Source organism: Eretmochelys imbricata, chromosome 24 (genome assembly GCF_965152235.1).
Source record: "Eretmochelys imbricata isolate rEreImb1 chromosome 24, rEreImb1.hap1, whole genome shotgun sequence".
NCBI classification, from domain to species: Eukaryota; Metazoa; Chordata; order Testudines; family Cheloniidae; genus Eretmochelys; species Eretmochelys imbricata.
Window position 1 is genome coordinate 15,708,441 of NC_135595.1, and position 15,753 is coordinate 15,724,193.

A 15,753-nucleotide genomic window follows, 5' to 3' on the forward strand; every position below is an offset into this window, starting at 1 on the left:
GAGGGACGTGATCGTTCCCCTCTATTCGACATTGGTGAGGCCTCATCTGGAGTACTGTGTCCAGTTTTGGGCCCCACACTACAAGAAGGATGTGGAGAAATTCGAGAGAGTCCAGCGAAGGGCAACAAAAATGATTAGGGGACTGGAACACATGACTTATGAGGAGAGGCTGAGGGAACTGGGATTGTTTAGTCTACGGAAGAGAAGAATGAGGGGGGATTTGATAGCTGCTTTTAACTTCCTGAAAGGTGGATCCAAAGAGGATGGATCTAGACTATTCTCAGTGATAGCAGATGACAGGACAAGGAATAATGGTCTAAAGTTGCAGTGGGGGAGATTTAGGTTGGATATTCGGAAAAACTTTTTCACTAGGAGGGTGGTGAAATACTGGAGTGCATTACCTAGGGCGGTGGTGGAATCCCCTTCCTTAGAAGTTTTTAAGGTCAGGCTTGACAAAGCCCTGGCTGGTATGATTTAGTTGGGATTGGTCCTGCTCTGGGCAGGGGGTTGGACTAGATGACCTCCAGAGGTCCCTTCCAACTCTGATATTCTATGATTCTATGATGCTATGTCCGGAGTGCAATCTAGAATTATGGCAAAATATTTTGCCGAAGTAACCAGTGAAACAATTTTATCTCTCGCTTTATCACTCATTAGGACGATCAGTTCATTTTGAACTCTTGGTCCCAAATAGTGGTCATGTATTTCATTTTCAGTTACTCTTCGGAGATGTTCACTCATCACCGTGTCAAATTTTCCCAGCAGTTGTAGAAGGCCCAAAAAATTGCCATTTTTGGGCTGGAATAGTTTCTCAATGCTTCCTCTAAAACCAAGATTGTTTGTTGATAGATATTCAACAATAGATAATAGATGTTCAAGAACACGACACCAATGCTTCTTCTCTGACTCCAGCAATCTTTGATTTGGGGCATCAAGAGTTGTCTGAGTTTTCAACCTTACACTCAGCTCACACCATTTGTGCATACTTTCAGTGTGGTGCTGTGCCTTTTCATGTTGCGGTAATATGTGACTAAGATTTTTCCAATCATTAATACCCATGGTTGTGATCTTAAAATTGCAACTATTGAAAAGCTTGCATGGGAAACAAAATAGAGCATCCTTGCGTTTAGAGTACACAAGCCACCGTCTGTTGACAATTTCACCATTAGAAAGTCTTTTGTAGTAATTGTTTTCTGTGAATTTCCTACCTCTAATGTCTTTATGATATTCAAGAACTTTTATTCTCCTAGGGCCTTGCTCAAGTATAATGGCACGGAATTTGTTGTTTAAAGATTGCGGCCATGTGCCAATGTCATCTGTATCCCATGCTAGTACAGTTTCAGCTGTTGTAATTTCTTGTTTTGTGTCTGCATCTGTTCAAATGATTGTTCTGTGTGTTGTTGCGTTTCTTGAGCTGCGTCTGCATAAAAATTTTCTTCGGCAGTTACTTGATGATCTTGATCAACGTCGTTGTTTTCATGATGTACAAACTTAAGTATAGAACCCTTCTCTGCTTGTGCAGCTAATCCTATTTCATCTTTCCGTTTTCTTTTGTGAGACCCGGAAAGTGGTTTTTCGATACGGCATAACTTATAAGGGTGTTTTTAAAAGAAATAACTGTTTAAATTATTGTCAGATTATCAGAAATATTATTTAAAATAACGACTATAGGATGGTCATGAGTCTGTGACCTTGAGCTAGTGTGCAGACACCTCGCAGGGCGGTCCGCCACGACTGAGCGGCAGTAGAGCTGGAAACCCATGTCATTTTTACAAAGCCACTTTTTAGTTTTAAATGTAGAGTGGGCATCAGTCTTAATGTTAGTTACAACCCTCTATCCACCTTACACTGTAACTAGTATCAATGGCATTACCCAGGTTAATACGCTGGGTTTCCAAGCAGCGGGAAAGTAGAACCCTAGTTTTACTCCTAGGTAAAGCACAAAGTGACCAAAATGAAGTCAGCACAGAACCATCTCATCTAGGTGAAGGAAGCACAGAAATGTTTCAGGCGTCCTATTGCGCCTTGTCTTTGTTTGGAAAGACATTAGCTAGGCACCACCCTTTGGGCCTGGCCAGAAAGACATGATCCATCACCAACAAAAAAGTTGGACAAAACATTGTGAAAACATAAGACATTGGCTGCCCAACCTCTGGGCTGGCAAAAGCTATCCTGACTCACTGGGAAAAAAAGCAAGAGAATCTTGGTACAACGTATGGTCACTCTACACACGAGTAAGGAGATGAGCAGATTACACTTGTTGGAGGAGGGCTCTATTTCGCAGTAACAGGGCTATAGGAGAGCCAGTCAACATGCCAGTCTACTCAGAAGAATAAATGGACACAAATCTGACATCAGGAATCATAACATTCAAAAACCGGTAGGAGGACACTTCAACCTCTCTGGCCACTCAGTAATAGATTTAAAGGTGTCAATTTTGCAACAGAAAAGCTTCAAAACCAGACTCCAACGAGAAACTGCTGAGCTTGAATTAATATGCAAACTGGATACCATTAACTTGGGTTTGAATAGAGACTGGGAGTGGCTGGGTCATTCCACATATTGAATCTATTTCCTTAAGTTAAGTATCCTCACACCATCTTGTCAACTGTCTAAATGGGCCATCTTGATTCTTGATTGGCCATCTTGATTGGCCATCTTGATTATCACTACAAAAGTTTTTTTCTCTCCTGCTGATAATAACTCCTCTTAACTAATTAGCCTCTCACAGTTTGTATGGTAACTTCCCACTTACCTGCATGTGTGTATATATATATATGTTCCATTCTATGCATCCGACGAAGTGGGCTGTAGCTCACGAAAGCTTATGCTCTCATAAATTTCTTAGTCTCTAAGGTGCCACAAGTCCTCCTGTTCTCCCTTCAACATTTTTTGTTTCTCTGATGAAAACTGGCCCACTCCTTACCCCAAACCAAACTTGTCACAAATAATTGTCAACAACTTAATTTTCTGTTTTTGGCTACGATATTGATTTAAAACAAAGTATTGAAATTGGATTCAGGATTGTTAGCAAGCCTTTCTGGCAAACAAAGTTGTTAAATGACAATCCAAATGGCAACACAGTCCTGCTTTCATGCTTGGCTCACTCACCCCCCAGCCTGCTGGTTCAACAGCTGCAGTAGAGGAGGACATAGGTGGAAAACTGCAGGACCCCAAAATCCACCTCTTGGGGTGCAGAGTGGCAGCAGCATCAGCAAACCCTTAGGTCCGATCACACGCCAATGGGAGCCACAGCCAGCCCAACGGACCACGGTGAAGTTAGCACACCCACGGAGCCACCGCAGCTCATCCTGCCCTGCGCAGCTCCCCCCGATGAGATGGATCGCTGCCAGCCTGGGGGAGAGACGCGCTCCCCAGCTAGGGTGACCAGATGTCCTGATTTTATAGGGCCAGTCCCGATATTTGGGGCTTTGTCTTATATAGGCACCAATTACCCCCACGAGACAGCAAGTGTGAAAAATCAGGACGGGGATGGAGGGTAATAGGAGCCTATATAAGAAAAAGACCCCAAAATCGGAACTGTCCCTATAAAAGTGGGACACCTGGTCACCCCACCCCAACCCCCTGTCCTGGTTTTCACAGATGCTGTCTGGTCACACTCTCCCCAGCCCAGCCAGCTGTGTGTGATAATTCCAATTTCCCCCTTCCCCTTGCACCTCACCCAACCCAGCCCTGCCGGAGGGAAGACGGGAGAGAGGGGTGCTCCGTGGGGGGGTGGGGGGTAACGGGGAAAGCGGGGGTGCGCCGTGCGGGCGGGGGAGAAGAATGGACATTACGGGGGGGCAACAAAGGATACTGCCAGAGCCGCCGAGCCTGCCTCACCTCAGGCCGGGGGAGACAGTCACACTCACAGGTGAGGTCCTTCCCCCACCCCTACCCCCTCCCCTTCCCAGAGACCCCAGGAGCCAGTCCCCTCCCTCAGACTGTGCGGCATGCGGCTCTCTCTAGGACCCAGCAGCCCTGCTCTTACAGGCTCCAGCTGCTTCCCCTCTGTCTGGACCCCCGGCAGAGTGGTGCCCTAGGCGGTTGCCTATTCTGCCTGTGGCTAAGGAGGGCCCTGGTCCCCGTGAACCTTCCAATTTGAAAAAAAATATTTTTAGCGGGGTGGGAAGTTGTGCTATTATCAAAATGTTTCATTTTGACATTTTAAAAATGAAACAAAGTCTGTTTTTTCTGGCTTGTGCTGACTCTTTTGATGGCGCTTTAAGAACATGGGAACATAAGAACGGCCAGACTGGGTCAGACCAAAGGTCCATCTAGCCCAGCGTCCTGTCGTCCGACCGTGGCCGGTGCCAGGCGCCCCAGAGGGAGTGAACAGAACAGGTCACCATCAAGAGATCCATCCCATTGCCCATTCTCAGCTTCTGGCAAACAGGCCAGGGACACCATCCCTGCCCATCCTGGCTAATAGCCACTGATGGACCCGTCCTCCAGGAACTGATCTAGTTCTTAAGTTCTTAAGCAAATTAGCCTGGTAAAAAGAAAAGGAGGACTTGTGGCACCTTAGAGACTAACCAATTTATCTGCGCATAAGCTTTCGTGAGCTACAGCTCACTTCATCGGATGCATACTGTGGAAAGTGTAGAAGATCTTTTTATATACACACAAAGCATGAAAAAATACCTCCTCGCACCCCACTCTCCTGCTGGTAATAGCTTATCTAAAGTGACCACTCTCCTTACAATGTGTATGATAATCAAGTTGGGCCATTTCCAGCACAAATCCAGGGTTTAACAAGAATGTCGGGGGGGGGGAGGGGTAGGAAAAAACAAGGGGAAATAGGTTACCTTGCATAATGACTTAGCCACTCCCAGTCTCTATTCAAGCCTAAGTTAATTGTATCAAATTTGCAAATGAATTCCAATTCAACAGTTTCTCGCTGGAGCCTGGATTTGAAGTTTTTTTGTTGTAATATAGCAACTTTCATGTCATGTCAGTGAGAAACTGTTGAATTGGAATTCATTTGCAAATTTGATACAATTAACTTAGGCTTGAATAGAGACTGGGAGTGGCTAAGTCATTATGCAAGGTAACCTATTTCCCCTTGTTTTTTCCTACCCCCATCCCCCCAGACGTTCTTGTTAAACCCTGGATTTGTGCTGGAAATGGCCCAACTTGATTATCATACACATTGTAAGGAGAGTGATCATTTTAGATAAGCTATTACCAGCAGGAGAGTGGGGTGGGAGGAGGTATTTTTTCATGCTTTGTGTGTATATAAAAAGATCTTCTACACTTTCCATAGTGTGCATCCTGTGAAGTGAGCTGTAGCTCACAAAAGCTTATGCTCAGATAAATTGGTTAGTCTCTAAGGTGCCACAAGTCCTCCTTTTCTTTTGCGAATACAGATTAACACGGCTGTTACTCTGTAGCCTGGTAAAAAGGTTAAACAACAGAGAGCCCCGAAGTGAAACAAACCCTTTTGAAATGATCCAAACAGACCGTGTCTGTGGGCCCAAGCCGCACACAATGTTGGGTTTTCTCGTCTGGTGAAAATTTTTGAGATTTTGGCTTTTTAATCTCACTTTGGGATAAACATTTTTGAATTTGTGAAAATATTTGGCGAATTCAGGTCCCAGCGCAGCTCCGCAACGGTCCACTAGGTGGCAGCACTTGACTGTGTGATGGCGTGCGGGTGAAACAAAGTGGCTTTATGCAAGTACGCTGCAACCGTTCCCCAGTGTAACCCCCTTGAGATGGGGCAGGGCCATCACCCCCATTTTACAGAGTGGGTCTGAGCCTGGAGATTTAGGTCTTGGGTACTAAGAGTTGCCTAGGGGAATTAGACACCATGGCGTGAAATCCTGGTTCTCCTTGACAAATCTAGTGACGTCAGTAGGGTCAGGCTGTCACCCCATGAAATCTGGCTCATAAATCCTTCAGCTGCTTTGGAAAACCCAGCCCTGTGCTGGACGTGGCCCTGACACAGCGAGAGACAGGCCCTGCCCCAGCTGGGATCAGGGTCCCATAGCAGACTAGGAACTACACCCAGCTGCATTCCCCCAGCCACTCTTGCATTCGCTTCCAATTATTCCTCCCCTCCTTTGAATCCAGATCAAGAGAGTGGCCCTGCCGCTCATGGAAAGCCCTTGAGCAAGCGTATCCTTGGTTCTATATCTCTCATGCCCAGGCAAAGCCGGGGACAGGTGGCTGTTGAACACACCCACACCTGTGACTACGGCGGAAGCTAGGCTTTCTGCAGATCCAGGCAGCGTCACTGTGTTGGTCACACTTGGGCAGCTTCCCCATCTCCCAGTGATGGGCTCAGGCTCTCGGCAGACCCAGGCAGAGTTTCTGCATCGGTCACTCTCGCTTTCCCTTTTCAAGGTCGTCTTCCCATCCCTACCCCTAGAGCCAGGGGCTGTTTTGAAAATGAAAACAGAAATCCCCTCCAGGAGAACAGCTGCTTTGCCAAACCACTGCATCCCGGCCAGAGCCCTGCAGCTCCTGCAGTGAATTCAAAGCCAGAACTCTGCACTCCCTAACTTTGCCAGACGGCAGCCAGGTCCCAGAAATGCATGGCATGTTTCTGGGCATCACCATGGCTGGTAAACACGGCACCAGCTGGTATGGGCTCATTCCTCTGGTCATGTGAGCGATGCCCTTGATGAGGCTGGGGCGAAGTCCTTTGAAGCCTTGTTATTAGGATTAGCAGCGGTGCTAATTAGAGAGAGCCAGCCCCTCATTAGGTGCGGGTGGGGAGGCCAGCTGGCGTCAGGCGTCCTGTAAATGCTGCCCTGGCTCAAGGGGTGGCTGGGCGGGTGGTTAAAAGCAGGGCGGCTGGAGGTGGGAGAGGGCTGGCGTTGGCTAGTGTCCTTCAGAGCCGAGTGTCTGGTGCTGATCCCTGGCCAGGTAAGGGATCCGAGTCTCCGCTGCTGAGGAGTGAGGGGGAATGGGGGTGTCTCCAGGGGTGGATGCGGGGGAGCGGGAATTCACTTGCTCCGTCCTCACTCGGCCCACAGGGGAACTGGGCGTGGGTTGGCCGGGCTGGCGATGGAATCCCTGGGGTCTGAGCTGGCGGCAGGGAGCGGGGGATCGTTGGGACTGGGCTTTTGGGGGCGGGGGCGGTCCCAGATCTGACACTTCTGGTGCCCCAGGTGGTAGGTGCGTGTGGGGGTGGGGGTGGGGGGGGTTGGGAAATCTCATTCATCATTTCTAGACAGCTCTCAGCTCGTTGGAGAAATGTGTGCAGGGATACAAAGGTATTTGTCTATACACCCTATCTATCTATCTATCTATCTATCTATCTATCTATCTATCTATCTATCTGTTGGGATGGAATGATGGATGGGGAGGGATGGAGGAATGGGGACAGGCATATATGGGACAGATGGATGGATGGATGGGGGAAGAATGGAAGGAGGGGTGTATATGGGATGGAGGGACAGGCAGGTACGTCTCTGCCCAGTTCCCAGTGCCCACGTGGCCCGTGCCAGATGTGCTGAGGATGGGCCAAGCTGTGGGCACTGGACTCCGCTCCCTGGATTAGTGCGGCGGCCCCCGAGCTGGTTGCCAGGAGGTCCAATAGAGTCGGGCATCAAACCCAGAGCAGCTGGCAGTGGGCGGGGCCCGTGGGCGGGGCCAGTTCCCCAGGAGTGATGCCCCTTTTCCCCTCTGCCCTCCAGAGCCTGCAGCCCGTAGCTCTGCCCATCACCGCCACTGAGCCGCATGACGCTGCTGAGCATCGCGCTGCTCCTGGGGACTGCAGGTTAGTGTGTGTGTGTCCACACCCGCGTGTTTGTTAGCCTACACACCCACACTCACGTTCGCGTGTGCGCACGTTTTAGTGTGTTACTGTGTGTGTTTGTGGGTGTGCATGTGTATGAGTATGTGAATGCACCAGTGTGTGTGTGGGCAGAGGTGGGGTTGTGTAGGGGGTGTGTGCATGTGGGGGGGGGTGTGAGTGTGTCCCCCCTGAGGCTGGGATTGTGGGCGGGTTTTGGTGTGTGTGGCGGTTAGATTGGGTGGGTGTGGTGTGGTTCTGAGAAGTGTGATCATGGGAGTGTTCAAGTGTGTGTGTGGGAGAGGGGGTACGCGGTATTGTGTGTGCGACCCAGCGCTGTGTACACACCCCATCGCACACATGGCCGTGACCCAGCACTGTGTACACAACCCATCGCACACATGGCCGTGACCCAGCGCTGTGTACACACCCCATCGCACACATGGCCGTGACCCAGCGCTGTGTACACGCCCCATCGCACACATGGCCGTGATCCAGTTCTGTGTGCAAGCCCCATCGCACACATGGCCGTGACCCAGCGCTGTGTACACGCCCCATCGCACACATGGCCGTGACCCAGCGCTGTGTACACACCTCATCGCACACATGGCCGTGACCCAGCGCTGTGTACACGCCCCATCGCACACATGGCCGTGACCCAGCGCTGTGTACACGCCCCATCGCACACATGGCCGTGACCCAGCGCTGTGTACACGCCCCATCGCACACATGGCCGTGACCCAGCGCTGTGTACACGCCCCATCGCACACATGGCCGTGACCCAGCGCTGTGTACACGCCCCATCGCACACATGGCCGTGACCCAGCGCTGTGTACACGCCCCATCGCACACATGGCCGTGACCCAGCGCTGTGTACACGCCCCATCGCACACATGGCCGTGACTCAGCGCTGTGTACACACCCCATCGCACACATGGCCGTGACCCAGCGCTGTGTGCAAGCCCCATCGCACACATGGCCGTGACCCAGCGCTGTGTACACACCTCATCGCACACATGGCCGTGACCCAGCGCTGTGTACACACCTCATCGCACACATGGCCGTGACCCAGCGCTGTGTACACGCCCCATCGCACACATGGCCGTGACCCAGCGCTGTGTACACGCCCCATCGCACACATGGCCGTGACCCAGCGCTGTGTACACGCCCCATCGCACACATGGCCGTGACCCAGCGCTGTGTACACGCCCCATCGCACACATGGCCGTGACCCAGCGCTGTGTACACACCTCATCGCACACATGGCCGTGACCCAGCGCTGTGTACACGCCCCATCGCACACATGGCCGTGACCCAGCGCTGTGTACACGCCCCATCGCACACATGGCCGTGACCCAGAGCTGTGTACACGCCCCATCGCACACATGGCCGTGACCCAGCGCTGTGTACACGCCCCATCGCACACATGGCCGTGACCCAGCGCTGTGTACACGCCCCATCGCACACATGGCCGTGACTCAGCGCTGTGTACACACCTCATCGCACACATGGCCGTGATCCAGTGCTGTGTGCAAGCCCCATCGCACACATGGCTGTGACCCAGCGCTGTGTACACAACCCATCGCACACATGGCCGTGACCCAGCGCTGTGTACACACCTCATCGCACACATGGCCGTGATCCAGTGCTGTGTGCAAGCCCCATCGCACACATGGCTGTGACCCAGCGCTGTGTACACGCCCCATCGCACACATGGCCGTGACCCAGCGCTGTGTACACACCTCATCGCACACATGGCCGTGACCCAGCGCTGTGTACACAACCCATCGCACACATGGCCGTGACTCAGCGCTGTGTACACACCTCATCGCACACATGGCCGTGATCCAGCGCTGTGTGCAAGCCCCATCGCACACATGGCCGTGACCCAGCGCTGTGTACACGCCCCATCGCACACATGGCCGTGACCCAGCGCTGTGTACACGCCCCATCGCACACATGGCCGTGACCCAGAGCTGTGTACACGCCCCATCGCACACATGGCCGTGACCCAGCGCTGTGTACACACCTCATCGTATACATGGCCGTGACCCAGCGCTGTGTACACGCCCCATCGCACACATGGCCGTGACCCAGCGCTGTGTACACACCCCATCGCACACATGGCCGTGACCCAGCGCTGTGTACACGCCCCATCGCACACATGGCCGTGACCCAGCGCTGTGTACACACCTCATCGCACACATGGCCGTGACCCAGCGCTGTGTACACGCCCCATCGCACACATGGCCGTGACCCAGAGCTGTGTACACACCTCATCGTATACATGGCCGTGACCCAGCGCTGTGTACACGCCCCATCGCACACATGGCCGTGATCCAGCACAATGTACACACCTCATCGCACACATGGCCGTGACCCAGCGCTGTGTACACGCCCCATCGCACACATGGCAGTGACCCAGCGCTGTGTACACACCTCATCGTATACATGGCCGTGATCCAGTGCTGTGGGCACGCCCCATCGCACACATGGCCGTGATTCAGCGCTGTGTACACGCCCCATCGCACACATGGCCGTGACTCAGCGCTGTGTACACACCTGTGATGGGATCCCCGGGGTGCAGCCTGGGATTGTGGGACCGCGGTGTCCCCTTAACTCTCTCCAGCCTGGGCTGTCTCTCACAGTGCCCTGCTAGTGACCAGCAGCAAACTGCTCCAGGTGCTGTGATCACTCAGCACAACCGCATGGGGAGCCCCCACACCCAGCTAACTTGCCTGAATGCTCCCAGAGCCACTCATGAATCACACAGAGAAAGGCACCCGCCAAATCCCCCCAGCTCCCAGCCTTGTACCTCAGGAATAAACTGTCTTGCACTGCTCTAGACGAGTAATGCACATTTATTAATTGGTTCACCACTTCATCAATGGAAAGTGGCTATACACCAGCCTTTGCACACCTGAGCAGATTCACCAAACGCTTCAGGCAAACTCACTGGTAAAGATAAACAGTTAAAGAAGTTTTTTTGACCACAAAAGCTAGATTTTAAGTGATATTAAGTGATAGGCGAAAAGTCAGAGTTAGTTACCAAAAGAAAAGAAAATATCAGCACACAGTCTAAACTCTCAACCATATTAGGCTGGGCAACATCTAGATTAAGCAGTTTTTCTCACCCCACTGGATATTGCAGTTCATAGTACACAGCTTTCACCCTTGAAACCTTGGCCAGTCTGCTTTGTTGGATTCTTCTGTCTTCTCTGTGTCCTAGTTGCTTGCAGCATGGGCAAGGGCAGGAGAAAGGCCCAACATGGGGCCCCTGGGTTCTGTTTTATAGCCTCAGTCGCATGTGCTTGGAGCACACAAGTCCAGGCATGTCTGGGGGGCATTGCTGAGTTCCCAGGCAAGGCTGAGCAATTCCCCTGGTGTGGCCTCATGCAGGTGAGTCATTGAATTTTAAGTCCTTGGCTGGACAATAGAACTGTTTGACACCTGCCCGGGCGTTGGTTACTTTCCTTGCTGTTGCCTCTGGGGAGCTAATGTCTGGCTGATTCCCCAAATTACAGCATGTTTCAGTGACAACCATACAACACAGTTCTCATAACTTCATAGGCATTAATGTTACACATATATGGATAGAGAAATGACTTCCAGCAGATCATAATCTTTCCCCTGATACCTCACACAGCCTGATTTATATGCAAGATCACAATTAGATATAAATGAGGAATATGGGGGTTACAGGGCTTTCCCCCAAGGTACAGAATGTCACACAGCCCAACACACACATGGCCGTGACCCAGTGCTATGTACACATCCCATCACATGTCTAGCTGTAATGCCCATGGCTCAGTTTGCATCTACCAAAGGACAAACTGTATTTAGTTTGCTCTTTCGTGATTTAATCCCCTGCCGTCAAGCTCGGGCATCTCCCTCTAACAGCTCCCCTCTAGCTCAGTCATCAGATATGGGCTTGAAATCTACAAAGGGGCAGAGTTAAGGGTACACAGGCAGGGGGGAAGAGTTAAGGATACTCTATCTCGACCCTCGGAGCTGGGCTGGATGCAGGGCTCCCTAGAGGAGCGTCTCTGGCCTGGGCTCTGCAGGAGGGGCAGGCTGGGGGTGGGGGGTCAGGACCAGATGGGGACTCTGGGTGCCTGGCTTTTCTACTCCTGGCTGTGGCGCTGACCTGCACTGATCTCAGCGTAGACCGAGACTGCCTCTGGCTGTGTATCTGGGCACGCCCGGTGCCATGGGGCTCTGATCTCAGCTGGGCCCTGTACCCCTGCTCAACCATCGCCCTCTGCATTGCTTGCCCAGCTCAGCCCCTGCTCTCCAGTACCCCAGCAGGGGTCCTGGGGTCTAGATGGAGATCTGCCACTACGTCTGCATCTTATCTTTCCAGGTGCAGCCTGGGGCAGTTTAAAGCTCAGGGGGAACCCATGCCACCCCCACTCACAGCCCTGGCAGGCAGCCATCTTCGAACACTCCACGTACAAGTGCGGTGCCACCCTCCTCAGCAGCAGATGGGTCCTGACTGCAGCCCACTGCCTGACTGGGTAGGTGGGGCTGAGTGTGGGGTGGGGGGGGCCTGGGATAAGAACGGCCACACTGGGTCAGACCAAAGGTCCATCGAGCCCAGTGTCCTGTCTCCCGACAGTGGCCAGTGCCAGGTGCCCCAGAGGGAATGAGCAGAACAGGGAATCATCCAGTGATCCATCCCCTGTCGCCCATTCCCAGCTTCTGGCAAACAGAGGCTAGGGACACCATCCCCGCCCATCCTGGCTAATAGCCACTGATGGACCTATCCTCCAGGAATTTATCTAGTTCTTTTTTGAACCATTATAGTTTTGGCTTTCACAACATCCTCTGGCAAGGAGTTCCCAGGTTGACTGTGCGTTGTTTGAAGAAATACTTCCTTTTGTTTGTTCTAAACCTGCTGCGTTACAGACCCAGGCAAGCGTAGCTCCCCGCTTTCCCAGTGATGGCTCAGGCTTTTGCAGACCCAGGCAGCGTCACTGTGTAAGTGACACTCAGGGCAGTTCCCCCTTCTTCCAGTGATGGGCTCAGGCTCTCTGCAGACCCAGTCCTCGTTGCTGGGTTGGTCAAACCTGGGCTAGCTCCCCCTTCTTCCAGTGATGGGCTCAGGCTCTCTGCAGACCCTGGCAGGGTCACTGTCTCAGTTCTTTTCCCACCTTTTCTCCAAAACCACAAGGGCTAGAAAGGCAATTTTTGTTTTGACAGAAAGCTGAGACCCTGCCAGATTCAGGCCTCTCAGTCCTGGGGTCAGTGTCCTGACGGGTGAATCCAGCTCTTTGCTTCCCCTGCAGCCCCATCCATGTGCGCCTGGGGGATTACAAGCTGTATGCCCGCGAGGGGTCCGAGCAGTACAAAGCTGTGGCCAAAAGCATCATCCACCCCGGCTACAACTGCACGGACCACGACAATGACATCATGCTGCTCAAGCTGCAGACCCCGGCCACGCTCAACCGCTACATCCAGCCGCTGGGCCTGGCTTACCAGTGTGCGGAGCCGGGCGAGCAGTGCTCGGTGTCGGGGTGGGGCACCACCCTCAACGCCCCTGGTAGGGGGGCCAGGATTGGGGCGGGGAGGGTGGCTGTCCCAGAGCCATAGGCATGGGGTGAGGGAAGGGGAATCAGTGGGCATGCTGCTGGGGGAGAGGGTGCCCAAGGTAGGGGGGTCAGAGGGACTGGAGACATTCGAGTGATGTTCGCAGGCCCCCACCCCCGCACTGGCCACCTCCAGGGAGCCTTGGCTAGTGTGTGAAACAGAGATAACTAGTGACAGGGGAGACTGACTATCTGTCCATCAGCATCCACCCTCTCTATGTCTCTATCCCCATCCACCCTCTCTCTCTCTCTATCCGCATTCACCCCATTTCTATCTATCTATCTATCTATCTATCCCCATCCACCCCCTCTCTATCTATCTATCCGTATACACCCCATCTATCTATCTATCTATCTATCTATCTATCTATCTATCCATCTAGCTCCAGATACCTCTATCTCTATCCATCCATCCCCACACACACCCATCTCCCCAGATTGTGGGATTCCAGGAGGAACTGTAACTGGAGGCGTGGCAGGGCAGATCATCCCCCGTCTCTTGTGGGCTGGTTCTAACGCCATCCGTCTCGGAGACGGGATACCGGGCTAGATGGGCCCAAGGCTGATCCATCCATCCCGGAGCACCTGCGCTAACCGTGGCCAATGCGTCTCTTCCAGAAAACATCACCATCATCCTCTACTGCACCATGGTCCACATCGTCTCCAATGAGCAGTGCAAGGCCAGCTTCCCCGGGCACATCAACAGGAACATGCTCTGTGCAGGCTTGAAGGGTGGGGGCACAAACTCCTGCGAGGTGAGGGTGGAAGTGATGGGGCAAAGCAGGGGGCTGGTCTGTGGGGCGAGGGGGTGTCTCTGGGAGGGTCAATGACGGGGTGCGATGGGGTGGTGCAGGGAGCTGGTCTGTTGGGTCAGGGGGCATCTCTTGGGACCCCACATGTCCTGTCCTCATTTTCTGACACTTTCCCTGTGGGTTCCTCAGGGTGACTCCGGTGGCCCGCTGGTGTGTAATGGGAAGCTGCAGGGTGTCGTGTCGTGGGGCGACGTGCCCTGTGCCTCCACCCCGAAACCCAGCGTCTACGTGAACGTCTGTAAATACCACCACTGGCTGCTGGCCACCATGTGGGCAAACTGAGCCCCCAACTGCTTGGGGCTGGGACCCCAGAATAAACCAGGTGCTACTTCCTTGGGTCTCAGCATCTGTTTTTCCTCCCTTGGCCTGCACATCCCACGCTTCCGCTCCCGAGTGGTTTTTTTCCATCCATCAATAACTTTGATAGCGAATTGCTTATTTTAAAAATTCCGCGGGACATTTTTTTTCACTTCAGTTCCCCATTCCTTGATGAAAATGCTCCAAACCGACCTCTTTCCCAGCGTTCCTTTTGCATTTTCATTTCATGGTTTTCAATTTTCAAGTCAACCCCCTCCCCAAAAGTCTAAAACGTGAGAGCAAATGGGCGTGGGGTGTTTCTCCTTCACTTTCGCTCCCTTTTTAAAAGGTTTCCACCGGGGGGGAAACGGTAGGAAGGAGCAATAAACGGAAGGAGTAATTGCCACACAAAAACCCATTTTTTAAAAACCATTTTGCTGGGGTTACGTTGCTGTTGAAAAGCAGGAAGAAAAGTGAAAGATTTGGAATGCAAGATAGAGTCTTTTCCCCTGGAAAAAGCAGGGTGTGTGTGGGGGAAATTAACGTAACTTTTTTTTACTGGAAAAATGGGGTAAAAAAGTGGGGAAAGTGTAACTCAACAAAACCATTTTTTTTCCTGAAAAACAGAATAAAAAAGTGAACGGTTTTAAATGTAACAAACCCTTTTTTCCCTGGGGAAATGGAAAAGAATGAAAGGCTTTGATCTCAACAGACCCTTTTTTCCCTGGGAAAGAGCGTGCGTGTGTGTACGCGTGTGTGTACGCGTGTGTGTACGCGTGTGTGTACGCGTGTGTGCACCTGTGGGGAGAATTGAAAAGTCGGGAATGCAACATCTTTTTCCCAGCAGAGAAACAGGAATTGAAGGCGGTTTAAGCCACTTTTCTCACTCTTTTACGTCTCTCCCGGTGGGAAAATATAAAGAAGTTCAAGGCAAGGGGGCTTTTTTCTCACCTTTTAAAAAATCTTTGCCTCTTTTTTTTTTTTCCAGTAAGGGAAGAAATGGGAGAAAATTGGCATTTCATAGATTCATAGATATTTAGGTCAGAAGGGGCCATTATGATCATCTAGTCCGACCTCCTGCACAACGCAGGCCACAGAATCTCACCCACCCACTCCTGCGAAAAACCTCTCACCTGTGTCTGAGCTACAGAAGTCCTCAACTTGTGGTCTAAAGACTTCAAGGAGCAGAGAATCCTCCAGCAAGTGACCCGTGCCCCACGCTGCAGAGGAAGGCGAAAAAACCTCCAGGGCCTCTTCCAATCTGCCCTGGAGGAAAATTCCTTCCCGACCCCAAATATGGCGATCAGCTAAA

General features: G+C 52.1%; 1 protein-coding gene across 1 annotated transcript; it reads left to right on the forward strand.

The window, feature by feature from the left end:
- The first annotated feature begins 7,689 nt into the window (after window positions 1-7,689).
- On the forward strand, window positions 7,690-14,426 carry LOC144279961 (kallikrein-15-like). Its single transcript, XM_077841665.1, has 5 exons — window positions 7,690-7,729; window positions 12,108-12,261; window positions 13,033-13,286; window positions 13,951-14,087; window positions 14,274-14,426. Exons 1-5 carry the CDS (start codon window positions 7,690-7,692, stop codon window positions 14,424-14,426), a joined length of 738 nt encoding a protein of 245 aa, XP_077697791.1.
- The last annotated feature ends 1,327 nt before the right edge of the window (window positions 14,427-15,753 follow it).

What these genes read in the sequence shown, in the direction of transcription:
- LOC144279961 (XM_077841665.1), top strand. Translation starts at nt 7,690, where the DNA reads ATGACGCTGCTGAGCATCGCGCTGCTCCTGGGGACTGCAG. An exon ending in CACCACCCTCAACGCCCCTG is followed by an intron (nt 13,287 to 13,950) that starts GTAGGGGGGCCA and finishes CGTCTCTTCCAG; the next exon opens with AAAACATCACCATCATCCTC. An exon ending in GGGGCACAAACTCCTGCGAG is followed by an intron (nt 14,088 to 14,273) that starts GTGAGGGTGGAA and finishes TGGGTTCCTCAG; the next exon opens with GGTGACTCCGGTGGCCCGCT.